Raw genomic sequence first — 27,065 nt, forward strand, 5'->3', positions numbered from 1 at the left:
CCTTGGTCCTATACACAAAGCTCACCAGAGGCCACTTCTACCAGCAAGCAAACCTCAGGTGAGGATCTCCTTGATAGTGAAAGAAAAGAAGGAGGGTTTAATTCAGTAAGCCTCCCTCTGCAACCTGGGGAATCAGCACACAACTAGACAGTGATTCATTGTCTCTCTCTCTCCCTCCCTCTCTCTCTCTCTCTCTCTATGTGTGTGTGCTTGTGCGCATGTGAGCACGCAAAAGAGAATTGCTGGAAACAAAGAGACACAGAGGGAGGACAAGAGGGAAGAAAAGTGACAGAGAGATGAGTTCGGCATTCTGCCATTAGACCACTGAGTGTCAGCCATGTTCACACTCACAGCTCTGTTCCCACCATGCACCTCTCCAAACTCAGAGAAGCTGCCTGCCAGGGATCAATAGACAATTTGATTGGGCCTGGGAAGACAGCCAAGGTCTTTGTGCATAAAGAGCTCGGTTAGATTTTAGCCGAAATGGAAGGGGTTAAATGAGACCACTGACGTTTGGACTGGCTGCCATCAGAATTAGATCACAGAGCTAAAGGGTCGGCGCTGCATCATTTCAGTGAGTGGGAGGACTAAAATAGCTAACCTCAGTTGCCCCTTAAACAATTCACTCTCTTTCTGTTTGGGTTATATTTGGATGGAGTGATTACACAGTGATTGCATGAGTGCAGGTGAATAAATTGTGTTGTTTTGAGCTTTAATGTCATTCATACCCAATTTGTGATCCCTGCACATCATTTAATTTGTTGCACACAGCTACTGTATTTTCAGGTTGCTACTGGGGGGGAACAGGTGACAGAAATTTGAATAGAATCAATAGAATCAATTTTCTACTGTGCATATTATGTAGAGTTGCCTCGTAGGAGCGAAATGCATATTCATTAAGCACTGAAAGATTTACGCATGCTGCCATCAGTTCTACTGTTATCTGAGGCTCATTTAAATAATTTAAAGGACATGTGGGGCTAGCCTCTCAGAGAACTTTTTGTGTGCATGCTCGTGTGTCTGTTGTCTATATTTATGGTCGCCTAAGTGTCATCTATCCTTGCATCTATCCAAGATTCACCTAAATCTGCAAAATCAATGCAAATTAATTTTTAGCGATCTTGTGAATGGAACATCCAACTAATGATAGATCTTTGCACAGTGGATATAAACGTGATCTCACCTGGCTGTTTCAGTGAGTCTTTAAACCGTCTGAACATCTTTTCATGCTTTAAATGTGGAGCTCTTTATGCACTAGAGTGTAATGAAGGTAGGACCCTTTTTGACACGTGCTTGTATTCATTCTGTCTTCCTTCACAAGGCGCATGTTCTCTTGTGTAATAATGAGGTTGAGACCTGGGTAGCTTCCTGTCACCCACGCTGTTACCTAAATACAGATATTACCCCACGGTTGACCTCACACTGAAAAGTTTTTGCTCTTTTTGAGTGACTCAGAACCATCGTCTGTGAACCACATATCTTGGTTGTCACCTTGTAAAGGTTTTGTCAGTTTTTGGTGCTGAGTCGCAGCAGCAGCGGTATTGCCAGGGGGACCAGTCAACTCAGCACCCTTGGAGCAGAAAGTTTCTCTGAAGACACTTGCCGGTTCAGAACTCTCTAATTGGAGTTATGGCATCACTGAAAGCAAGAAATCTCATCTGTCATAACCTAGAGCTGTCCTAGAGCTTCAGTAACATAAACATGTACTTACACATACACATCATCATACACATACACAGTCCCATAGCGTGGATTTGTAGAAACAGTTGCTTTCTTATTGGAGTGTGTGTGCGGAGAGGTGTGATGTTCTGGCCTCATTTATGGTGTTACGCTGCTTTTATGTGTATCATAACACACAAGCACAGTATCAGGCCAGGGGCGGCACATATAATGGGATACTAGTGAGGTCAGAACCTCAGCAAGAGCCTAAGTGCAAGTTGGACACAGCAGTGTGCATGTAGCTCAGTGCAGAGCTGACAAGTCCGATTAGCATTCAACTTGGGACTTTCAGCACCAAGGACAGCTCCATTCGCCCAATCTCTCTCTCTCTCTCTCTCTCTCTACCTCTCTCTTTCTCCTTCTCTCTCTCTCTTTAGCCATGGGGCACACTGACACCCACGTCCAACTAAATGTCTGGTACGCATGACTTAACAGTGACTCTCTACCCCGAGGATTACCTTGGTCAGTGATGCCTAGTAGTGCCCCCCCACCCTCATGTCTCTCTAACTCAGGTTCTCTCACCCACTCCAAGGACTGCTCTGTTCTTGCCTCTGCTGGTCGCTGTGTCCTTCACAGTGGCTCAGTTGTAAGTATGCTGGAGAGAAACTCTAATATTGATTGACCTTCTTTGGGGAGAGAGGAGAGCTTTCATAGTAAAAGGTTCTTTATAGATATACCCTAGCCACGGGTACTCTTTTCAATATATATTGTCTTGTTGGTGCTGATGGAACAGCGCCATATTAAGAGAAATTGAAATTGGTATTGAATTCTAGATAAGCTATTGTAATCGCTTTGTCTCCAAAAAAAAAAAAAAAAAATCTCAATCTTGATCGATTTAGCCTATTATGACTCAGGGGAAATAATGGTTTGAAAACAAAAATCATTGTTGGATTTCATTGTATGTTTTTTGTTATTTTCGCTGTTGTCACCACTCCACTGGCGGCGCAGTGAAAGGAATGTTTTTACAGTGCAGCTGGAGTTTCGCCAGGCCAAGGCTGGGATGGCTGGCACATAATTCGAGCAGTCACCCCTTAATTCGATCCTTCCCATTTGCATATGCTTGTAGCTTCCCGGAGGGGAATCTGTGGCAGAACTTGAAAGACAGGAAGGAGGGAAATTGAATCAGTAAGATGGAGCATGCATTTTTTTTTTTTTTTTACATCGTCTCCTGAATTTGAGTATGGAAACACATATGGAGCATATGTTACATTACACTGTGTGTGTGTGTGTGTGTGTGTGTGTGTGTGTGTGTGTGTGTGTGCGCGCATATGCATGCACTCATTTTAGCTGCAACTGCTCTTTCATATCCCTACAGAGAGAATGCTGCCTTCCATCAACTGAGATTGCAGATTTCCATATGTTGTACATGAAAAGCATTGTTGTAAATAGAGGGGAAAAAACTGGTGGCCGACAATTTTAAAGGTCAAGTTGAGATGAATGGGGAAGTGGAAGAGAAATATCCGCACTATACCTTGCCACTCCATATTGCAAACCAAAAACACTTTATTGTGAGGCACAGTCATCTATTCTCAGTTTTCCACTGCAGAGAAAATCACATCATTCTCTCAGAGTGCTGCCTGTTCATTATCACTGCTGCTAAATCAACACAGCCCTATGACAGATTCAGAAATGGCCTCTGGTAACACTGGCTATTTAAAACCAGCCTTAATTGGTGTTTGTATTTGAAAACAAATAAATTAAACACATGAAATATTTATTGGAAGAAACTTGGAGTTGGTGTGTGCTCAGGCCTCATAACTTTTTGAGGTGCTGTCACATCACACACACCGAAATGAACTGAAATCATGAATCGAAGCTGTCCCACAAAAATGTTTGGTGTTCAGTTTTGCAGTGTTTCCTTAATTGACAGCAAAAAGCATAGATATCATTGATTTTTTTATTCTTCCTGAAAAGTTTGCTTTTTTGCGATGCAGGGCACTGGTAAATTAGTTTTTAAAAGTAAGGGCTGACACTAAGGCTAATGCCGCAGTTGATTTGTGTTGCTAATGTAGCTAATGGAATAAATTAATTCATTACAGCTTTTAAAGCCATTACTATGTACACTGTGTGAGAATGTTTTTTCAGCCTGTTGATTACCATCATGTTTTATCCAATAAGTCCAGTAATTAAATATGAAGTCATCCCACGTAACGCTTTCAAAAAGAACTCTTTTTCTGAGATCCCATGTTAATGTCTCTCTCTCTCTCTCTCTCTCTCTCTCTCTCTCTCGCTCACTCTCTCTCTGCATTCTGCTGAGTTCATTGCTCTCATAGATATCGATTTGCCTCGCTCTGCTGTTAGCTTTTTCTTTGATCCCCTTTGTGCTAATTGTATCTTTATTTATCCTTGCTACTGTTTATAAACTTTTTTGTGTGACATATTTTAATTTGTTTTTCTTTAAATGATTAGATACATTTTGTTGGCAGACTTTCCCCCCTCATTTAAGCATCCTTTAAAATTGGCTTTCACTGCAAAAAAAAAAAAAAAAAAAGAAAGAAAGAAAGAAAAAAGACAACTCCAATTTCATGCTCTAACTGCACTATATTTTTAGGCTAAACCATTTTTTGTTCTCTCAACATTGCAGGTCACTATTCACCTTGGAAGACCCCTAAGCAGGTAACATGCATTGGCTCCCCAAACCCGGACTGTCCCCATTTCTGCTTTTTAATCGTTAATATAGATTTTTGTTTACCAATGGCTGCAGTGTGCACATGTGCTTATCGGAATGACTATAACCTTAGCCTTTAAACCATGGCTGCTGGTGTAGAATTTATGAATGACTATTTTATTGCCCCTCCCTGTACTAACTCTACTGATGATTTAGTGTATGTGCACCTCGGTCATTTTTACAATAACCGGTCCTTGATATTTGACCCTTCTTCATTGTTATATGATGGCAAAAAGGTCAAGTATAAGTAGTGCACTCATGAATATAGCGTCACAAGACTCTTCACTCTGCGAGTCAGACCTGACTCACAGCCTGACTCATTATCATCAGGGTTGTCTACATTCATGGCGTCTGAATTATCCTGCTGCTTTAGAGATGCTATGTCTGTGATTTAACCGGGTCGGCATGGTCTAAATGCATTTTCACCCATTTTCTTAAATCACTGATGGGAATTGATATTGATATTAATTGGTACAATCTCCTATCATTCATAATTTCTTTTTTCCCTCTAAGCTTTTTGCAGTTTCATACTAACATATATCAAGTTAAGTTTGGTTTACAGGTTTCAAATGTGTACAACTTTTGCTGGGTGCACAAGAGGTATCATATGTGCTGTCTTTGCACTCTGAGCTTGCGCACAGCTTCTGTGTCTTCTGTCCCTGCACAGCCTTAATGCACATCCCATTCAATGCCAGGACGCGGTCCCAGCGCTGCTCTGACCAGCCCCTAACCCCAGCTCTTTGGTACAGTAGCTGCCTCCATGCCAGATCAAGCTGACAATACACTCAACAGAGGAAACCTCCATTGTACTTGGTTAACATAACAGCAGCTTCCAAGACACTCTGTCCCCTGGAATCCCCTCATTGTTCATCATTTCTGTTCCCCTTTCTGTTCAATCAATCTGTTCAGTGTCCCCCAGATTAATTGTAATTCCGAGCTGTGAGGGAAAAGCCTCAATCATCACAGAGTAGCAGAAAGCATGCAGAGTTTCTCTCTCTCTCTCTCGCTCCTCCTCTAGCACTAATTTTTTCACCAAATCTCTCATTTTACCCCCTAGTGCCCATTTGCCCCCCACCCCCCACTCCCCCCACTTCTCTGCCAACAGCTGCTAAACCCCCTGTACACCAGAGTTCGGTTAATTGGATATCATTTGTTATAGGAAGATTTCTGGAGCCCAGTGAATGAAATATGGATAAATTTGACTAATAAGGGAAGAATAGGGAATACTCTAATTGTCATATCGACCTGAAGTCTAATGATGGCTGAGCCTGCAGCTCCCAAGCGCTTTGTTTGTAAATGAGCTTATCGAAATCTGCCTGTCACCTTCTGTAGGTAGCAGCTACATAATGGACCATGTGCAGGTGCGTTTAGTGTATAAATAGCTTCATATGCTAGGTGGCAGTGCATATGTGGTGCCTTAAAAAGCCAAGATGCCTGCAGTATTTGCCATTCATCTGGTCAACTAGCTCATTGCTGTAGCGTGCTTGCTTTGAGCAGTCATAATCATAGACAGGGAGAAAGAGAAAGAGAGAGAGAGGGGGAAAGAGAGATCATGGTGCAGCAGTCTAGTCCCAGCCTTAATAAGGTCCCCTGTCTCAGCAGCCCGGACTGCGCAGACGTGCTTCAGATCAATAGCAGACATGACTGAAACCACAAAGACAGGAAACACTTTGATTCTGGCCCGGTGCTTTTATGGAGCTGCAATTTATTCTCGGTACATCTTGAACCAGGCGCCCCGTAATTCTCAATATTAAAGCATGCCGTATGCAGCCAGTCGCACCATCTCAATTTCAAAAGCTCGTCAGTCCCCTTGGATCCGTCTCTCACACTTTCTGACATGTCAACATGTCATCTTGGCTATCTGCTTAGTGTCATGCCGTGATTCAAGCAGCCCAGCTATCTGACACATCAAGGTTGACACTCAAACTGCCTGGTGTTGTCAAAACTGCCTGTGTCACCTCAAACACTTGACAGCACGCTTACAGCTCAGCATGTGTTTTGGATGCAACATATGCAAATGGAGCATCACAACAATATCAGTGTACTAAGATGTACCTTGGAAACGCATTGGCATGCATTGGCCTGTTGCAGGTGTTTAAAAAAGGATAAACTTACTATCTGGTTTATGTTAAAAACATCAAACACAAGTCAGAAGATAAAGTTAGTCACAATCTTGCTCATACTTTTCTTTATGTCTCACACCCATAAAACTTACATTAAGTATTAAAAGCAAGAAAAAAAAAAGCAAAACGCACACCAAAAAAATAGTAAAAATAGAGATTGCGACTTATCCTTCCAAACAGTGCACTTGTTTGTTGCCTTCATCGTTCAGTGCAAGACTGCAGACCATTCCCCGGAGAATATGAAGTTTGCCTGTACTGTTGGAGTCAGACTGACACACCGTGACTCTTAGCCTGCTTCCTCCTCTTTCCTTCGTCCACCAGCCATGGTATAGTTATTACCACTGTGAGTTTTTAATAATTAACGTCATTAGCCAGACCTTAAGCCTTTGAATCCAGTTGTCATCCTCCTCTATGCTTTGAATATCCCCAGCACTCATTTAGTTGCTCTGTTAGTTTGATCTTAATACTGAAAGACAGAGAAAATGTTCCCTTCTGTTTACTACTAACATCACCACTAACCGCCTGGCTGCCTGGCTTGAGATCATACAAGGCCCCACCACAACACAATGAAGCAAACTCCTGGCTTCACTTTGGAGGGTTACCGTAACAGTTTGTGGGCTCGGGTTTACACATGAGGAGTGGGCTAGTCGGGAGGGCAACACTGACCCCGTGCCACTGTGCTTTACAGGTGCTGGAGCAGTGGGAGTCCCAGCAGGGCCAGGGCAGCCCCGCTCAGACCAGCCTCTCGGCCCCTGTTGTCCCCCACAGCACCCCCTTCCCAAACCACCACCTTCACAGGGCCTCGGTCCCAGACTCAGCCACCGAGGCCCTGGCCCTGGCCAAACCCGACCCCTATGACCTTTATGAGAAGTCCAGGGCTATCTATGAGAGTAGGCGTAAGTAAACAGCACTGTGCAAACACTCATGTCTAGAACTGATGTGGAGGGGGAACACATGAGCGGGGATGGGCTCATCCATCACAGGTGGAGATTTGTATCACACTCTTTTCTCTCACACTCACGCACACATTCACACACAGTTCATCCTCTACTGTTTTACATAAAACTTGCTGAGATGAGCTGACCTCGTTCTATCAAACTGAAAGATCCATTGCTGAATATAAGCAGAATTTGGACATGAGCATTAAATAGTCACCAGAAGTGGACAGACGTCCTCGTGCGGAGTGAGTTATTGTATTAGCGTCTGCAGCTACTTATTATCCTCATATGATCTCATCTGACAAAGGTCCCCTCCTTAAGCGCCCACACGTGAATCCAAGTCAGTACATCTGTTCTTGGCTGCACCAGCCCCCCTCAACATCCACCCTCAGCTCAAAGTACCCTGAGTGGCTGGAAGGATCTTTACATCTAGACGTTGACATTCTGCCAGCTCACATCAAAAGACGACATGCATTTATGAGTAAACGCTTCCCACAGCAGCCAGTCTTTTTACTGTTGGCACAACGCTTGCCAGCAATATCATGGACCAAAAAGTCAGAAAGTCCACTTTTGTTTTGTCCGTTTTATTCCTTGTTATGATTTCATAAGGATGTGTCATCACATATTTCCCTTGTGTAAGTTTTAGACTAAAACTTGGTTTATTCTATGCCTGTGTATGTATAGCATGCCCCTATATCAACATGCTTAAGATATAAATGTAGTCTGCTCTCTCATGTGTGCTGTATTAGGACAAGTGTCCATTTCTGCTAGGTCACATCAGGTCTGTTTGTGCTGTTCTTTGTGCCGGTGGTGACTGACATGTGATAGTAATGTCTGAAAAGGTTTCCACAGAGGAAGACGGGGATGGTGTGCAGTCTTATGTAAGACACCTGTTATTCAAGAGGACATGGCTGTCAGAATGGCTCCTCATCAAACCTCTCAGGGTCTCTCTCTTTCTTTCTTTCTTTCACTTTGTCTGTCTCTCTCTCCCACCCCTCATCTTCTTCAGTGGTTCATATCATGATCAGTGTAGCATTCAGTGTTTTCATGCTTTCCGCAAAGGTCAGGATTTGGGTTTGTTGAGCAAGTAAGTTTTAGGAAAGCTTTGTTTGCCTGTCTCGTTGTTGTGGGTTAAATAGGCTGTGACCTTTTTCCTGCGTCACAATCCCAGGCCACTTGCATTCAGACTCCTGGTGGATATGTGGGCAAACACTTCTAATAATTAATCATGTTGGTTTTCTTTGACCGTTGATATCTTCAAGTCGGTATTTATGTAAATCGTGGGCTGGAGACTGAAGGAAATGCATGTGAGAGCTGGCCTCAGCAGTGATTCACTCTGTACTTGCAGAATCAGACATGGCTGATAGTTCAAATAAGCATTTTATTAAATACCTCCCCGGGTTTCCAGATGGGCTGGTTTCACAGATTCAGGGATTTTCCTTTTCCTTTCTTTTCACTTTGTGGCACTCTGGCACTGAGTGGAATCAATTAATCAGAGCTAAACGATTTGACGTAATGTTTGCCCAAGGTGAAGTTCTTACTGCACTTGCAATAAATGGTCCAGTGAAATGAATGAGGAGACTCACTGTATATGGTTTCTGTGGTAAGAGCTGTGTCACTTCTCGTGTGTAATCATGTGTTCTGTGGTTTTCTTTTCCCCATCATTCCTGCTGAGTCCCAGCAGAGCGCTCTGTGTGTGATTAAAACAAGAACAATAGGAAGGTTTTTCATTCGCAGTCACTTATCCACGGTTGAGTTCATCTTGCTACTGTGCAGATCATGGAGTTTTGTAAAGCCCCTGATTGCAGATCAGTACTTGCATCCCACCTCACACTGTAAATAAAGCGATGGGCATATTACACGCTGTAAGCACTTCCTGACTTTTATGGATGATGCTGGGATTCTGCAGCGACACTAATGCTGAGGCAGGGTTTTTTTGTCTTGTTCTAGTCTTTATCTGAGCCCTGTGTGTGTTCTGGTTTATTGTCTGTGTACGTGTGCGCATTCATCAACAGCACATGCATCTGTGCGTGTCTGTGCATATGTTCGGAGTGTGTTTTTGTTTATGGGTGCTTCCCTCATCTTTCCCTGTCTAGATCCCGGCCAACAGCGGACTGTTTTTCCTGTGGACCCCTCAGGTAAATATGTAGTCTCTAAAGGGATGTGCTTGAGAAACACATCACTTACAGACTGAATTTCATTATGTTTAAGCAGTGTAAAACCTTAGGGCAGAAACTGGAGAACACAGAAAATGAAATGAAAACGTCAGTGCCTGCTCTATATTTAAATGCCTTGTTCTCAAACTCAAAACATTTCACTTACGAGGTGGGTTAACAGGATTTCTATGTTGTGTGCGTGTCGTGTTGCTTCGGCAGCGGAGTACCAGGACATTGAGGTCCACCTCCGCAGGCAGAAATCCGGCTTCGGTTTCCGGATCCTGGGCGGGGATGAGGCGGGGCAGCCTGTGAGTCCGGAGACACGTGAGAAGGCTCGTATGGCGATGGGCGTGGAAACCTGTCATTTTCTCCTTTCTAACCCACTACACACACCTAACCGTTGACCTTTGACCCCTGAGAGAGTGATGGCTCTGGCTGCTTTGGTATTGTTGGATGTCTGTAAAGTAACAAGCAACACAAAAACACTTAAATCATGTTATCCAGCCATTTACTTATCAGTATAACAGCCACCTTAACAGTGTGTTCACATACAGCCACTGCATGCCTGTAAACCCCTCAGACTCCAGCTTCCTGTACGCCTAATGACAGTGACTGTCTAACAACAGATTCTGATCGGGGCCATCATTGAGAAGAGTCCAGCAGACCGAGATGGGCGCTTGCGGCCCGGTGATGAGCTGCTGTTTGTGGATGGGATCCCCGTCATGGGGAAGCCTCACAGATACGTCATCGACTTGATGCACGGGGCGGCACGAAACGGCCAGGTCAACCTGGTCATCAGGAGGCGGATACAGGCAGCAGGTGAGAACACTCAAATGGAGCTGACTAGCAGGCTAATCTTTTCATATATTAAAAATGTCTGTGCCAATTATGTTTTCCCCAAATGAGACATCCACTTGTGACTTGTGATCAAAAATGCGACCTTTAGTCATGCAGAATGTCGGCTAACATGAGACTACAGCTAATTATGTTTATGTGATATTATTAGTTTCATAATATCAATATATTATCAATATCAATCTGTGACACTGGCCGCACAGCCTTTGCTAAGGTTGGATTTTTGGACTTGAGTGTCAGCATCAGGCTGGCTGGTGTACGGGCATGGTTAGCACTGCAGTGAATTGTTTTAAGAAACTGGATTAATAAGTGAATTGATCTTGCAGTCCTGCCCGTCGTGCCTGTGTCCTCTGTGTCAAGTAATCCCTCTGTCGTATTTGTCATCCTCTTGTCTCTCCTCTCCAGCTCAGTGCTGGCTTCATGTCCTTTAATGATTCAGGAAACAGGATTTAATCAATCAGAAAACCGAAGCACTAATCTCTCTGAGTAATTATAGTGACGCCTCCCCACAATAACACACACTCTTTCTTTCCCTCTCTCGCTGTCTCTTTCTCTCTTTCTCAGACACACCTTTGCTTTCTGATCCCCCCGATCCCTTCTGCAAGCCACTTGGCTTTGTACCTTTGAGCTTGGGGACACGGCACTGCCTCCTGTGAACTCCAGTCTCCCCTGCTCTTGTCATTATACTGCCTGCCAACACACACGTGTACACACACATAACATACAAGCGCACACTCTTCTCACCAATCCTCTTCTTCCCACTCTCTTCCGCCTTCTCCGTCAATTTCTCCTCACTAAAGGCTACTGTCTGACTCATGCCTGGCCTCTTCTGCAGCCCTTACTTCCATCCTAATTGTCTGACTCCCACTGGCACTTTGCAAGGTGTCAGACTGTGTACTCTACTCTGAGCTCCCGGTTCTGCCTGCGCCTAATGTCCCACTTCAGCTTTTACACACTCCATTCTCTTTTCTGGAGTTTTGCATTTTTCCTTCATGGCTTTTTGTACATTTACTGGTGCATGGACATATATGTGTATGCATGTTTATTCACACAGTTACATAGCATTGAGTCTGAAGCAAGACTAAACCACCACAAATATTCCTGTTCTAATGATAGACAGGTTTGATCACCTCGTATAGCGGGACGCACACACAAACACACACATACACACACACACCAGTGTAGGTGCAAGAAGCCTATATCTCTGTGGGTGGAGTGACACAATGTTGCATTTTAATGATGTGTTTTACCACATCGTGGATGTTGTTTTTCTCCTCTGTTCGGAATTGCTGTGTTGTGTCTGATTCTTGATTCTTCACAGGGACAAGATTCAACGCTGACATGTTTTTCACCCAATTTTTCAGGGGAGGAGAACAAAGTAGCACTGCTCTGCCTCTCTGTAAAATTGATTGTTTTGTGTATGCAGGATTATCCTTGGATTCCTCCACAGCAATTATGTAGCACACTGTTGTTCTTCAAAACAACAAACAGCAGCATGAAAACAGTCAGTAATCTTAATTTAACTTGATTTAAACACAGAGTTTTTTTGTGGCTGTTTGAGATGGGCTGAGCAGGATTTGAGCTCCTGAAAATAGCGCCTGTGTTTGTCCATCGATAAGTTGAGTGTGTAGACGAGTGCAGCAGCCTGCTCAGCTCTCTACCTCCCTCTACAGGTGAGTCCTGTCCGGAGAACGGCCGCAGCCCAGGTTCTGTCTCCACACAGCACAGTTCCCCACGCAGCGACTTCACCTATGGCAACAACACCGGCACCACCCCAGCACCCGGCGCCGGCACCGCCAATGCCACCGCTTCAGATGGGACGTCGACCCCTAATGCACAACCAAGTGACGTCATCATCAACCGGAAGGAGAGCGAAGGCTTCGGCTTCGTCATCATCAGCTCGCTCAACCGGCCTGAGACGACCGCCACCAACAGTGAGTTCTCAGATCGGTTCCTGAGCTTCCTGTGGAGTCAGATAGATTCCAGCACATTAACGCTCATTCTCTATTCTGTATGAAAACCGCTTCAGGTGCAAAGCCTCATATGAAAGCTCTTAGAAGCATGTAAAGCCCAACAGAGGCTTTTTATAGCTGCAAGATAAGTGCCAAACCATGAACTAAAACTGGCTGGAGGGAGAGGTCAAGGCTCAATAAAAAATGAAGCACCTCTTTTTCACTCATCTGACCTTCCATCTCAATTATATATGCCCTCCCACAGTATGTCAGTCAGACAGATCACTGCTATGCCGCCGTGAGCTTCGATGCTGCGCCCACACACATGCAAAAACCTGGCTGTCTTACGTAAGCCTGGGGTGAACAGCAAAATGAGAGAGACTGAGAGAACAGTCAGTCAGTCAGTGGTGTCTGAGCACAGAACGGCGTAATCCTCCAGTCTGCTGATCTGCCGCGGCGTGCGCGTGTTTGTGTTTTACCTGCGGTGTTTGTGTTTGAATCCTCCACCAGCTGTGCCCCATAAAATTGGGCGTATCATCGAGGGCAGCCCGGCAGACCGCTGTGGGAAGCTGAAGGTGGGAGACAGGATACTGGCGGTGAACAGTCAGTCCATTGTCAGCATGCCACACGCAGACATTGTTAAGCTGATCAAGGACGCGGGCCTCAGCGTCACCCTGAGGATCATACCACAGGAAGGTGAGAGAGCATGTGGACACACACACAGACAGGGAGCAGACAAGGACGTGAAGCTGCGGTTCTTTGGATAGAGCATGATTTTGACAGTAATTGGATCGGCTTTGTTAAATGAAAGTTGTAATTTAGATTCGGCAAAAAGTGATTGTGTATAGATTAGCTGGCACTTGCTATATCCGGGAGTTGCACATTCCCAGTCTGCAAGTTCTCTTCATTGAATCAACACTTAGCATCCTCAAACACTCATGCATACAAATGCTTGAACAGAGCTGCTGTCTGTCTCTGTTTAGTTATCTATCTTTCTAATGCATGTTGCAGCACGCACAGTATAGAGAGGGCCAGTGATGCTCAACCCGGTCCACCTGTCCTGCAAGTTTTTGTTCCAGCTCTGCCCTTACACAACCAGGCCCATAATTCGCAAACATCTCAGAATTACTCATAAGAAGAGTACTAAAAGTATTTTTATAACTAAAAATGGTCACCACTCAGAGTCGGACATAAGAGTTAGTTAACAAACGTCCTAAACGTACTCTGACCGAGGAGTATTAAGAATGAATGACACTGCTATCGACAGGCACATCTGCAAATTGAAACTTATGATGACATATTGTAGTTTCTCTAACAGAAAAAGTTCACACTGACTTTCACTCATGCTTGCCATGTGGTTGAGATATGAATGCTTTTATTTCATAGGAATGTTGATAACATGCTTTTATTTGCACTCCTAAAAGTAGAACCAAATGTCAGTCTATGAGAGTTTTTGGGCACTTATGACTAATTTCCTACTCTGACAGGTTGGATAAGCACAATTTTTGGTTAGTGCCACATGTTTTCATGGATGGCCTTGTATGGATTCAGAGGGAGGGAAGTGGTGTAAGTTAATCAAAATGAATGAGAGGCAATGTCCTCAACAAGTTAGCTGCTGTTTGTATTGGACCTATGAAGTAAATGTTAGCCATTCATATTGTGGGCATAATTCTATTACTTTATATAAATTCAAGCCGAAATGTTATATGTGCTCTGTCATCATAGTAAGAAAATCTGCAAGCTATACATGACACAGAAGAGTTTTGCATCAAAACATTTGACCCTCCAAACACCATAGGCCTACGTCTATATTGTTTTATAAAAAGAGCTATAGAATGATAGACTCAAAACGCCACAACGTTGCTGAGATCAGACATATTTCAAATGAATAAGTCTTATGTGATAGAGGAAAACATATGTCCAACCTAGTTTAGTTTCTTTCTTTTCCAAAAATGCTGACAGACATACCCTGTGAATGAACCATCTCACATCCTTCCCATTTCTCCTTTCTTGCACACCCTGTTCAAGTAAATCTGTTTCAACCAGTCAGCATTAAGCCCTTAATTGGATCAGGTGTGCAAAGGTAGAGCTGAACAAAAACATGCAGGACAGGTAGTCCATGAGGAATGGGTTGAAAACCCCAGGAGTAGGTTATAAAGGACCTTTAAAGTAACTCTGTGTGATTGCAGCACCACAGCGACTCTGCCAATCGCTTCTTCTGATTTTAGTTTTCTGACTCTTGGTGTTCTCAATCTCAGAGCTCAGCAACCCTCCGTCAGCCCCGAGCTCAGAGAAACAGAGTCCCATGGCCCAGCACAGTCCTCAGACCCAGCCTGCCACCGCGACCTCACAGCCTAACTCTGGAGGCCCTCAGCCCAGCTCAGCGGTGTCGGAGCCCAGCCCCGCCATCAGCCAGCCCAACCCCATGGTCACCCAGCCCAGCCCCATGCCCCACCAGAGCCCTGTGACCCAGCTGCCTGCCCCGCCACCACAGACCTACACCCACGAAAGCAGGTAATGAAAACGTAACCTATCAGAGCACAGTGGTGAGAAGACTACCACAAATTTCTACTCAAGTAGAAGGATGATTACTTTGCTGATATTTTACTTAGGTAGAGGTGACACTGTAAAAAATCTACTTCAGTAGATCATTTAAAATGTGAACTTAAAGTTACTGAGTTAATGGTCTAGAAACAGTAACTTTGATCGATGCAGTCTTTTCCCTGCAGGTCTAAAAGGTGCATAAAACTTGATTCTTCTAACTGGAAATATGGAAATTCCAGGAAAAAAGGTCATCTCTGCTGATTTACCATTCATTGTGGAAGGCTCCAAAATTTGTCACTTTATGATGATCATGTTTGCGGTGTTTATAGAGAGCCAATCAAATTTGCACTCAGGGATTTGAAATGTAACTAAATACAGTACTCGAGTAAAGGGAGAATTACTCATTTAAAAAAAAAGAGAATACACAAAAAACTACTGTGACAGCGACATGAGTAAATGTAACGAGTTACTGCTGTCCAAGCTCATTGTGCTATCATCCACATGCATTTTCCAGCTGGAGTGATAAACAGGTATATGCTGACATGCTTTGCAAGGATGCCAATTAGGAGCGAGGGAATTTTCCTTTCAAAGTGCCAGTAAGCACGCAGTAAAGGTATATTTTACATATTATGAGAGGGCTTTCGTTGCTGTGCTGCTTTACAGTCTCAAATCTGTAGCTGCTTTTCTGATGCAGTGAGGCATTTTTATAGACTAGCCCTCCATCTGTCTCTGGGGCAAAACACTGCTCCTCTGAGAATACAGGTATGAGTGAGTCATGTTCTTTCATTCCCTGTCTGCCTTTCTCTCTGCCTACTTCTCTCTCTTTTATATTCTCTTATTCTCCTCTCCTCCCCCTCCATCTATTTCACTTTTTCAGTCTTCTCTTTCCCACTATTTTGTCTCTCCTCTCTGCTCATCTCTCACCCTTCTCTCTCTCCCCAGTTTGTTGTATAACATCACTTAACTCTTATGGAGCACTAAATTATTTACACAAATTGCTTCTTTATAGAGGTACGTTGAATATTTCAACAAGAACTACAAGGGGCCAAAATCTACAGTGTCATTGCCTTTTTCCCTCTGCTTTACAGAATTTCCAAATCTCTTTGTACAGAGTTGAATGCTTTGCCGGCCCCTGAAAGAGCTTGTTTTTATCATAAACATTTGATGTGATGTGTGGGAGAAAACAGTTTAATTTCCCCACTTGAGTCTTGTTTAAAGGTTGTCAGTGTGAACCAAAGCAAGCCATTCCTGTCAGCTAGTGCCGGGTGACCCAACAGTTTGTCAAAAAGCATTACTCTCACAGCGCGCTAAGTGCACTCAAACATAAAAGTAATGTACCATGTCCAAATTTAATGACGACAGTAATAGAAATCTGACTTTCCTCTGCCTCCGAGTGTTCCTTCAATCTGACTGGTCTGTTAGTTACAGGTCAGAGGTGAAGGCGAGGCAGGACGTTAAACCAGACATCCGACAGCCCCCCTTCACAGACTATCGACAGCCACCGGTCGACTACCGGCACCCTCCAGTTGCAGACTACCGGCAGCCGCCCACGTTGGACTACAGGCATCCGCCGCTGCTGGACTACAGACAGCTCACCACGGATGCCAGGCAGTTCACCATCCCAGACTACCGGATGCCACCGGTTCAAGTAAGGAGGTTTTCCACAGCAGAAGACCGTGTGCGGCTCAGTTCATCTCATCGCAAACTTGCATATTGCAAATTCGACTAGCAGTGCCTCCATGCCAGCCACACTTTCTGTTGGCCAGCTTGAGCCTGTGCCATTTGTGTTTTTTTTAACCATTGAGCAGCTTTATGTAAATAAGAAGTGGCATAAATTTGCCAAATCCAGTGCAAAATGCTATAGTTAACTTCATTGCTACTGTTATATGATATTTCATCCACTCACATTTCTGTGCTATATTTTTTCGTCTACTTGAGGCTGCATATATTTCATATTTTTGTTATATTTTATATTGCACGTATTTGTCTTCTTTTTCACCAGTATGTTCTACTGATGTTTTTATTATGCAAGCTCGCGCATGCTGTAATTACATTTTTTTGTACGTTTTATTCATACATTTGCACTCACGGCTGCACTAGGCAATATATTGACGTGGAAATACACCTACAGCAGAGATTCCTGCTATTTGCCCAAATGAAATATTGACACTTCCCCACCCACAGGAAATGACAAATTGAAACTTTCACTAAAGCATGAAATACAAACTGTCTGCTAAACAGCAGCGAGGGAGCGCAGCTTCCAGAGAGAGCAGGACTCACCCACAATAAATCTTTTGCCTCTCTTGTTCTTTTGGCATCCTTTGGTATAAAGTATTGTAAACCAGCCAAGTTGTTAAACATGAGCGTGCGGTGTGCAGTTTATTGACGTTGTGACGTGTGATTTCTTGGAACTGAGGTCAAATAATTCAACTTTAATTAAATTCACTTGCTTCTTGCTGCCATCTGGGACATCAGGCATGTGAAGTTGCATAGTGGTGCTTTAATATATTGTAGTGTTGTGATTGTTGGTTGTGTTTTCTTTAAATCCCCCGCATTTACTCCTTTTATTACCTTATTTTTCTCCATAGCACTATTATCTGCTGCAGATGAGCCAATTTCCCCACAGAGATCATTAAAGCTTCATCTTGTCTAATTTTGTCATATCTTATCTTCGACTGTCTCAGCTCACCCAGGACTTCGACTTCTTCACAGTGGAGCTGGAGAAGAGCGTGAAAGGCTTCGGCTTCAGCATCCGCGGAGGGAGGGAGTACAAGATGGACCTGTTTGTCCTGCGCCTGGCAGAGGACGGGCCGGCCATCCGCAATGGGAGGATGAGGGTAGGTGTGGTGATGTCACTTCCTGTAACAGAAGCTATTACATTCCCCAAAGCGTTAAGCTGCTTTTTATCAGTCTGGATTACAGGGCAGAAGCTCTCTGTAATTGTCTGATGTTATCAAAGCAGCAACTATCATTTCAGGCCCGCTTCCAGAACAGTCTGTCAAAATAACTCTGAGATGTTCCTCCTTTGGAGTTGAGCTGAGTTTGTGCAGGAGTTTGACTCCTCCCAAGTTGGTCCCTGAAATTCATCTCTCCTCTGTATTTTAGTTACACATAATATTCAAAAAGATAAAGATAGATAAGATAGATAAAACATTTAACTGGGCCAACTTAAATTTCACTTTAATGTTTACTTAGCTGCGTAATTCTCCCTCTAGGTATGACTGCTACTGCCACTGGTACTGCGGGGCAGTCGTCAGTGAGAAGACCCATATTTTAGGAACTGATAGATACAATAAAAATCAGATACAAATTAAAATGGAGTAGAAGACTCTGCTAACCTTCCCCAACTCCATGTCTCTGTAAATTTCTTTTTACTAAAACATGAGTCTTTTGCTCCATTTACTTTGCTGCTCTCAGAGTTTATAGAGATGTGGCTTTGCTTTCCAGCACCTTGACATAAACTTCAACCTTCGCAGCAGCTTTTCCGTATTTGCCAATGAAGATTATCTTGGGACTGTCACCTCTCTCTTGATCTCTCTCTCTCGCTCCCTTTTTTTTCTCACTTGCGTGTTCTCCAGTCTTTGCGTCTTTGGCTGATAGCCTGCACTTGCTGTACATTCCTTATCTGTAATGAACCTGTCAAAGATAATGTGTGTAAAATGCCCCCAGGGAGGTATTACTCCCCCCTGCTCAGTGATGAGGTCGATGGAGTCCGGTGGGCCCGGGCGCGGAGCCCAGGTGGAATGGGAGAAGGAACGGCTAAGGGTCCGTCTCTCCTCTCAAAGCCACCAGCCTGATTTATGATATTTTTGATCATTATCATCAACACAGGTGATATACAAGCTGGAATGCACTCTGATCTCTTTGATGGATGGCCTGACAGACCACAGTATTGTATGTGGGATAATCAAAGGCAAATAAAAATAAACTTGGGCTGGATTATAAAAGTGTCTGTCTATGCTTTTTAGTGGTGATGTAGTATGCAGCGCTGGTGCTGTAAGGATTATGTTTACCCAAAGAAACGAGACTCCAGCGCATAGGCTGTGAATTTCAATAGAGACCAGGGTGCAGGCTTTTGTTCTCCAAGCAAAGACTTTGATCCATCTTCCAACGATGCACTTAGATGCAGATCGGTTTGTGTACAGAGGGCTCATTAATCAATGCTTAGCTTTAGAAAGAGTGAAATGTTTATTAAAAGTATTCTTAACCCCTTTCAGTTAAGATAAGATGTACCTTTATTGATGCCCTGTTGCGGAAATTCAAATTGACACAGTAGCACAGGGGAATGTAGTTAACATCAAGGAAGAAATTTACATAAAACCTATTAATCAAAAAGTAAGTAAACGCTAAAAATACAATCAGATGACAGAGGTAGAATAGATGCAGTGCAATGTGCCATGTCTGTGCAATGTTATATTTTGAGTTTAAGCTGTCACTTTGTCACACCAGGCATTTTATCACATTTCAATAGTATAAAAATGCCTGTATTAACCAGGCATGTGTTGTTTTGCTTAGTGTTATCATTGACTAGATTTGTTGTGATCGAGGAATACTAAATAATCCTGAGAAGCATTTGTTTTTATGTTTTTATTTTATAAATTTCAGCAGTGGTTCAAGTGACTGGCAGGAAATATTATTGACTGCCATTCAAATCATTCAAGTATCTCTTCAAGCCGTAACATCTCGACAAAAGCCGGAGCTGTGCGTGGGTATCACCTGCAATAGAGGCAACTCAAGGCCAACTTCATTTCCACTGCCGACTCCCCGGCACCGCATTCACAGGCCTCCCATTCAACTTTTGCTCTTTCGCTCCCTCCTTATTAAAGATGAAGATGGAGATCACTCTCCTCTGCTGTCAGGAAGTGAGAATTAATGAGCGAACCGTCTTGCCTTCCACCTCTCTTCAGACCACTGTAATGACACCTAATGACTCCCCCTTCTCCTGGTCTGGAGTCCGCTCCTGACTTTCAAATTACCCCGGCCATTACTGGAGGACTTCTCCATTTGTTAGCGTAATTGGCCGGCACGTTCCTGTCCTGCTCCCAGTGAATCCTCCCCATTAGTCAATCCTGGATCCATCATTTGAAGGGCTGAGGAGTGACATCCTAGAAGGAGAATTGACCTTTTGACCTCTCTGCGTACATCAGAAAGAGGTTGCAACCTCAGTGTCATGCCAAAAAAGAAAGGCTGTCTTGTTAATATGCACGCCGGCTGACTGCATTAACTGAGTTGTTGCAGTTTCGTACAAAGCCATGTTGTGTTAGCCAGGCAGGACATTGGTATTCAGCACTAATAACTTCCTTAGCCGCCCCACAGGAAAGTGTCTCCATAATTCCATCGAAATGACATGTCGAAATTACTGCTGAAATTAATTAGAACTGACACGAATCCATGTCTGGTAATGCTTATTAACGCTTACACAAGCTCATGGGAAAGCCAATGAATTATAGATCCATATTGATCCTTATAAATCACCGTCATCGCCAGTAAATGAAGATTATTAATATTCTACTTAATATGTATTGTACACATCTCCAAGCCTGCCAAGAGATAATTGCCTCGGTTTCCCGGCATGCAAACGCCATTGTTAATTTGCTCATCTATTTGCACATTTGTGAGCTTGTCCAGCAAATTTATGTAGCATGATGACACTCTATATAACTTTTATATTTATTCTACCTATAAGGCTGTATCTATAGTATGCACCTTGCGACGCAGTATATGCACAAATTGAAACATGCCTGCCTGGGTGGGGCAGACATTGACTCACTCACACACAGACGTTAGCTCTCATGCACATTTCCCTTGACAGATGCTCACTCACTCCTCTCTCATTTCTCCCGCTCGCCCATCCCTTCAAACGCACATTCATGTCCGAACATTCAGGTCGGGGACCAAATCATTGAGATCAACGGAGAGACCACCAGGGACATGACCCACGCCAGGGCCATCGAGCTGATCAAGTCCGGTGGCAGGCGGGTTCGTCTCCTCCTCAAGAGGGGTACAGGGCAGGTGCCCGAGTACGGTGAGTAGCAACACCTGCCTCGGTTAACCCTTCACTTTGTCTCCAGGATCATTTCTTACACTGCTCACTGTCTAACATCAATATCACTTCAATTCTTGATAACAATTTAGATTAATAGTACTCTGGCATGTATCTATGTTCATGTTAAATCTCCTGTCTTTATACTGTGTACTCTATATTCTTTATTACTCTTAAATACTGTATTTCTCTGATAGAAACTAATGGATGTATCTGTTCTGTCTTGACTAACAGTAGTGTAACTGTCCATTTCAATTGTCTAACCCTTATGATTGGTCTAGGTTGTTACTTCCCCTTCTATAGGAATGGTATCTTCCAGTCTCTCCATGTGCATGAAAAGTGACAAGCATGGCTCCCCCTATTTCTTCCTAATGGGCCACTCTAAAGACACGGTTTGTGACCATCAGAATGTTTTTCTTCTCTCTACCACTTAACCCTGACATTGTGTGCTGTGGTTTTTGAGTGTTTTGTTGTGACTACCTTATCAGGACACACTGGCCTCTTTCCCACCATAATAAGAAATTTTGCTTTTTCGCTTGTGATATAATCACCATAGATCAATGACAGCTGCATAAAGTTATAAAATTTGTGCGCATAACTCTGTCCCCCACCTAAAAAGACACCTGCAGATAAATCAGCAGCCAACAGCTACCTACAGGGCTTGAAAATATAGCGGCGTCAGTGTGCACCCAGAGTCAGCCACAGGAGATGAATCTGAAATATTGCGGTAGATTATTTACTCAGTGAAATCTCGGCACAGCACGAATTGAGCCTGGGAGGGGACATTTATTTGTGTGACACCACGGGTAATGAAACTCCAATGCGTCACTCACTCCCATGGCCTCTGCACCAGCGTGACGCTCACTGCGCTCCATATCATCACAGGGAAGCTGAGAGAGAAAGCCCTTTAAGCTGAACACCCCTGCACCAAAGCCCCCAGTGACACACATTCATCAGCAGTAGGCTTTGGCACCCTCCAGCTTTTAAACACAGGAAATAGTGGGCAATGTGGTTTCCCATGTCTGTCGCTCAGACGCCTTTCCTGACAGCCCCTTTATGACAGGACTTTAATCTCTCTGTGTGGAGAGGTTTTGTATTACTTGTCTTGGGAGGAATATAAAGCCTTGAAATGCGCACACAGGGAGTATTACAGTGGTCAGTCAGAAGACACTGTGCTCAATCACTGGAGATATTCCTGGGCGGCACAGAGTCCTAAAATTAGCAGAAGCGCTTTAACCCGCATGTTCTGTGTGGGCTTAATTTTACAGCTAGCAGTTTATAGGCACTTTATTTGCATACTGGGAGGTTATGCAAATTAGCAACGGTGATCATTTTGGCTATTTTAAAACATTAGCATGCTAATGTTCAAAGGAGCAAGATGTTTATTTTTGTATTATTTTTTTTCTATGTGCTTTTTAGGAACACCTAATTGCAAAAAAATGAATAAACAAAAAGCAACAGAATAGGCAGAGTAATGGTGGAATAAAACAGTATGACTGTGGGCATGTGCATGAATAATACTGAGTGGATCTGTGTTTTGCTGTGTGTCTGTTTTCGTGATGGCTCCTCTGTGTGTGTGGTGAGACCAGCACTTCCACTTCTGCGGAACAAATATACGTAGTTTGTAGTGTGTGAGGGTCACTCAGCGGAAATGTGAAGGGACTAGAGCCATAAGTGAGCTGACAGCAGGCGTTAGCACAGCGTGAGGTAATCACAGGTCTCCAAACTCGCATGCAGACATGGACACACACACACACACAAAAACACAAACACGCGTCTTCACAATCCCACTGGGCCACACAGCGGTCACAGGGAAAGTGGATGTCACTTCAATGTGCGAGGCGGTGGGTGAAACCTGACTATGATGAGCGAGTGTGAAATCACCAGGTACTTTCTGTAACTCCTAGCCCTTACCCAAGTATGCTCCAGAGCTACGTGAGATTTTAGTTATAATTGGGCCTCATGGTGCTAGTGTAGCTAGCCTAGCCTCTGCCCCCTGCCTAGCCCATTGAAAATGACTGATGGCCCAGGGACCAAGACTCATCGGTGCAGAAACAGAAGCTAACAGTCCGTGAGAGTGGAGGGTTCTGGAGAAGTGGGCTGTAGATTCACGATAGCCGGCGCACTGGCTGCTGAGCTCTTAAGGCTTGAGAGAAAGAGGCACTTGGCCCCTTAGGTTTTCATTCTCACTAAAACACCACCCTATTGGGCACATCATCCATTTCATTAAACCTGTTTTCGATTTTCCGCCAAGGTTTTAGATTGGCCAGGGCTTTAAAGGGAGCAAGCGAAGGCAGATTGATGTTGTCTAAAAGTAGAGTTGCCCACAGACACATTGGAAAGTAGGTTGTAGGGCTGCTTTGATTTTTCCTTAAATGCTTATGGCTTGTAGAATAGCAATGATTGCTGTGATCCTTTTTGTTTTGATTTCATTTTGCATTTGAGTGTGTTGAACGGTACATGTGCATGCTTGTATGGAGAATGTTTGTGAATGTGCAAGCCCATTATTGACTCTGTGTGTGTGTGTGTGTGTGTGTGTGTGTGTGTGTGTGTTTGTGCACTTGTGCTTGCATGCGTGTGTTTGTGTTCAGACAATGCCGCCCCATGGGATGCTCGCCCTTCAGCCTCCCCAAGCCTGTCGGAAGTAGCCCCTCCCATCGACAGCCTGTCCATGTCATCGCCTTCATCTCATCTGGTCCCGGCCCCTGACCCACCTCACCTGCTGCCCCTGGACGTCCCACAAGACCCGGTGGTGCGAGAAAGCCGGACGGAGCGTTCCCAGAGCCCCCGCATGGTCGAGCTGCTAAATCCAGATCTGATCGGCCAGGGGAGGCGGGTGCCTATGCCCAGCGGGAGTGGCAGAGCCAAGAAAGAAGGTGGCAGGTCCACCCACAAGGGCAGCGGGCACAGGGGGCAGCCCAACACTGAGGGGGAAGGGGGCAAAGAAGAGCATACTAGGGAGTCCAAAGCTTCCAGAAGCTCCAGAGGGAGGTCCAAGGAGAGAAAGGCTGGGGAGAGCAGCATTCCCAGCGGGAAAAGAGAATCCACCCAGTCCCCGAGAGGCTCCAAGCTGCCACATACAAACTCTAATGGGAGCAGTAGGGAAGATGGGGAGCGCAATGGTGGTGGGCAACAGATGGAGCCAGAGCACAGCAAGCCTAGGCCCAGGGAACTGGAGAGGGGCCTGGGAGAGAGCCGGCCCAGCCACCCCAGCAAGAGCAGCAGCAGCGCAGGAGGGAGGAAGGCCACGGTCTCTCCTGGGCCTTGGAAGATCCCTGGATCGGACAAGCTGCCCAGCACGCTGCGCTCAGGCACGTCAACATTAAGCAGATAACACTGCAGCCCCACCATGGCGGTCCAGACTGGGGTGCACTGGAATAGCTTTTCTGAACTAAACCACCCCATCTGGACTAAACCAACCTATCTGGACTGAACCACCCCATCTGAACCCATCCTGACCCTTCCTCATGCCCTGGCACCTCCTTTTCTGCCCTTGTCCCCCTCTCCCCATCAGCCATAGACCTCTGAGGCAAAGCCGGGGAGGGGCAGGGTGAAGTGGACCATGTGTTTTTAGAGGAACATTTCTTTTTTTATTTATGATGCTGTACTCTAAATTATTTTGAGAATAATTTTACACCCACCACCTTAAGAACTGGAAAACCATCCACTTTTTTAAATGGAGGAGAGAACAAACCAAGCAGAATGTGTGTGTAGCGTGACAGGGAATCATCTGGGGGTACAAACTTTGAAGAATTATGAATTAACTGTCCCCACTCCCCATTTCCACTGCAACAAGAACTTGATGGACACGTGCAAATGTAAACCACTGACAGGCAGCCAATGTTGGTTGCCATTGCAGTTGCAGTTTATATATATATATATATATATATATATATATATATACATACAATGGAGTCTATTTTATGAAATGGAATGTTAAAGAGGGTTTTTCTGTTTTTGACAAGAGAGAATGAAACAAAGATTGACAGCAGTGATGAAATTTACTCATCAACAGAACTTTGCCTTAACAAAGACTGTATGGGCCTGAATCTGTCTTGAATAATCTATCAGATGATTATAGACATAGATATATTATAATGAATATGAATATGTGGGATCATTTTGTAAATAAGATCATCTTGAGGCATACAGTACCTTAGTTGAACCGATGGAAGCTGTGGCCCGTGCAGCAGCAGCAGCAGCAGCAGCGCGGGCTCCACGAGCCACGGCCCGCGGCGTGGACCGGAGTCTGCAGCGCTCCAGCTCCTCCGTGCGCTCCCGTTCAGCCCTGTGATTGCAGCTCCGGCTCTCAGCAGGCCCGCTGCGCCGGACTTGCACGGTCGATTCGTGCTTGAATCATCCCGAGTTCAGCGGGGGTGCCATGGTCAATTCATTTTCCTCATTCCTGTGCTTGACGAACAAAGCAACGTGCGTAGGTGCTGTCCGGCCGCACGCCGGGGACAGGAAGCTCATGGGACACCGAGGGGCAGAGTGCCTTAGACTGACGCAGAGGTTGGCTTTGAAGTCAGAGTTCTGAACACCAAAACACCTGAGAGGGTTCAAAAGAGGCTGCTATACAACATCTATTTCACCAATATAGATAATAAACAGTATTTTTTCAGATATGAGTGTGATGTTATCTCACAAACCAGTGAAATATAATTTATTTCACAAGATTATGAGCGAAAATTAGTCCATTACCCGAGATATTGCCGGTTCTTGTTTGTGTAAGTGGTTCATTTTGGGTCATAATAATGTTCATTACCCAGTTCCTAATGAGGTCTGACATCAATAATTCCCGTGAAGAATCTCTCAGATGAGACAGCGTTATCAAAAGTCAGGAAAGAGGGAAGCTTCTCACCCAAACAAAAACTAAATTAGCAATTCTGATACGGAGACGATCAATCTCGGTTGTCAAACGGCTCATTCTGCTTTTGCCTGACAATCCATAACCCAAGTTACCGCGATCCATCTGAAGATGAAACGTGCCTGTCATCTCCTGACCCCGCTGAGAGGCGATCGCACCTTTTGTCAATCTTCACCTCTTGAATTGAAAATGCGCGTTTCTCCATCAAAGCTCCCCTGCAGGTTTCTGTTCTCACCTCACACACACACACCTGCCCCCCATTTTTGACAACCATAAAGCAAAAAGCTAATTCGTTTGTCCCTTTTGAAGGCGGTGGTAGTGCGCAGTTTTGTACAATAACCCGGCTATTATGACATCTACAAATTGTTTCCCAAACGAACAAACCTACCCTCCTTATCTTCTTAGCAAATGTCAGTTTCGGAGTGGTAATTTCCCTCAAATTGAGCCAAGATTAACAGAAAAAGGAGAATGACAATGACAGAACAAAAGTCCCCTCTGCTCCCACTGGTGAGGGAAATGCAAACAGTGTTTAAAGAATAAGAGCAAGGAAGGCAAGTCATTCTGTTTGCCATTGTAATCCATAATTACACAAGGAATAAGCTGAATGACTTTAAAGCACAATCTCATACCGAGGGGTGTTGGAATATAAATTATTGTGCCGTGGGAAGGAGGAAATCAGCGGCTCAGCCCTCCAGTCATATGCAGATGGTGGGCAGGGGTGAGGGCGTGAAAATATCCCAAATTTTACATTCTGTCTGACCGAAGGTGGCGCTGCCCACATGCAGTATTATGATGCCCATTTACCCGGACTGCTCCTTTATTTTTGGGACTTCTGTTTGAAGTATAGAGACAGAATATGTGTGTACTCTTGCTCAGTCTTTGCACAATTCACCGCTTTTCACATCCGAGCTGTCTCCATTGAGCCAAATTGTAAGTAGTTTTCTATGGAAAATTAAAAGTAAAAAATAAATAAATAAATAAATAAAAATCTAGAGCTGTATCTGCAAAGTGGGCTTGTTGGAAGAATGGCATGTACTGTATTGTACATGACACCCCCATCCCCCCTCCCAAAAGCGGCTCAGTATCACTGTGTAGTGTTATAGCGGTGTGTAGACCCTGAACAGATATCTCTATAAATATGACTCTATGTACTATTGATGGTCACAAAGACTCTAAGTGAGCAACTATTTTTATGAAATG

At 44.3% G+C, this 27,065-nt stretch overlaps 1 protein-coding gene across 3 annotated transcripts in view; it reads left to right on the plus strand.

The window, feature by feature from the left end:
• magi2a (membrane associated guanylate kinase, WW and PDZ domain containing 2a) overlaps positions 1-24,669 on the plus strand; it is a 172,843-nt gene extending 148,174 nt beyond the window's left edge. The window contains exons 11-23 of one of the 3 annotated variants that reach the window (XM_030045816.1): positions 4,304-4,335; positions 7,199-7,406; positions 9,545-9,586; positions 9,824-9,936; positions 10,231-10,423; positions 12,133-12,393; positions 12,922-13,107; positions 14,670-14,925; positions 16,378-16,603; positions 17,640-17,792; positions 20,842-20,980; positions 21,302-21,390; positions 23,590-23,789. In XM_030045816.1, coding sequence (XP_029901676.1) covers positions 4,304-4,335; positions 7,199-7,406; positions 9,545-9,586; positions 9,824-9,936; positions 10,231-10,423; positions 12,133-12,393; positions 12,922-13,107; positions 14,670-14,925; positions 16,378-16,603; positions 17,640-17,792; positions 20,842-20,980; positions 21,302-21,390; positions 23,590-23,646 — 1,955 coding nt within the window. In that variant the 3' untranslated portion in view covers positions 23,647-23,789. Of the gene's footprint in view, positions 1-4,303; positions 4,336-7,198; positions 7,407-9,544; positions 9,587-9,823; positions 9,937-10,230; positions 10,424-12,132; positions 12,394-12,921; positions 13,108-14,669; positions 14,926-16,377; positions 16,604-17,639; positions 17,793-20,841; positions 20,981-21,279; positions 21,391-23,589 lie in introns of all 3 variants that reach the window. The other 2 variants (XM_030045817.1, XM_030045815.1) reach the window with 2 other exon arrangements.
• Positions 24,670-27,065: the final 2,396 nt, after the last annotated feature.

This window comes from Myripristis murdjan, chromosome 23 (genome assembly GCF_902150065.1).
Source record: "Myripristis murdjan chromosome 23, fMyrMur1.1, whole genome shotgun sequence".
NCBI classification, from domain to species: Eukaryota; Metazoa; Chordata; class Actinopteri; order Holocentriformes; family Holocentridae; genus Myripristis; species Myripristis murdjan.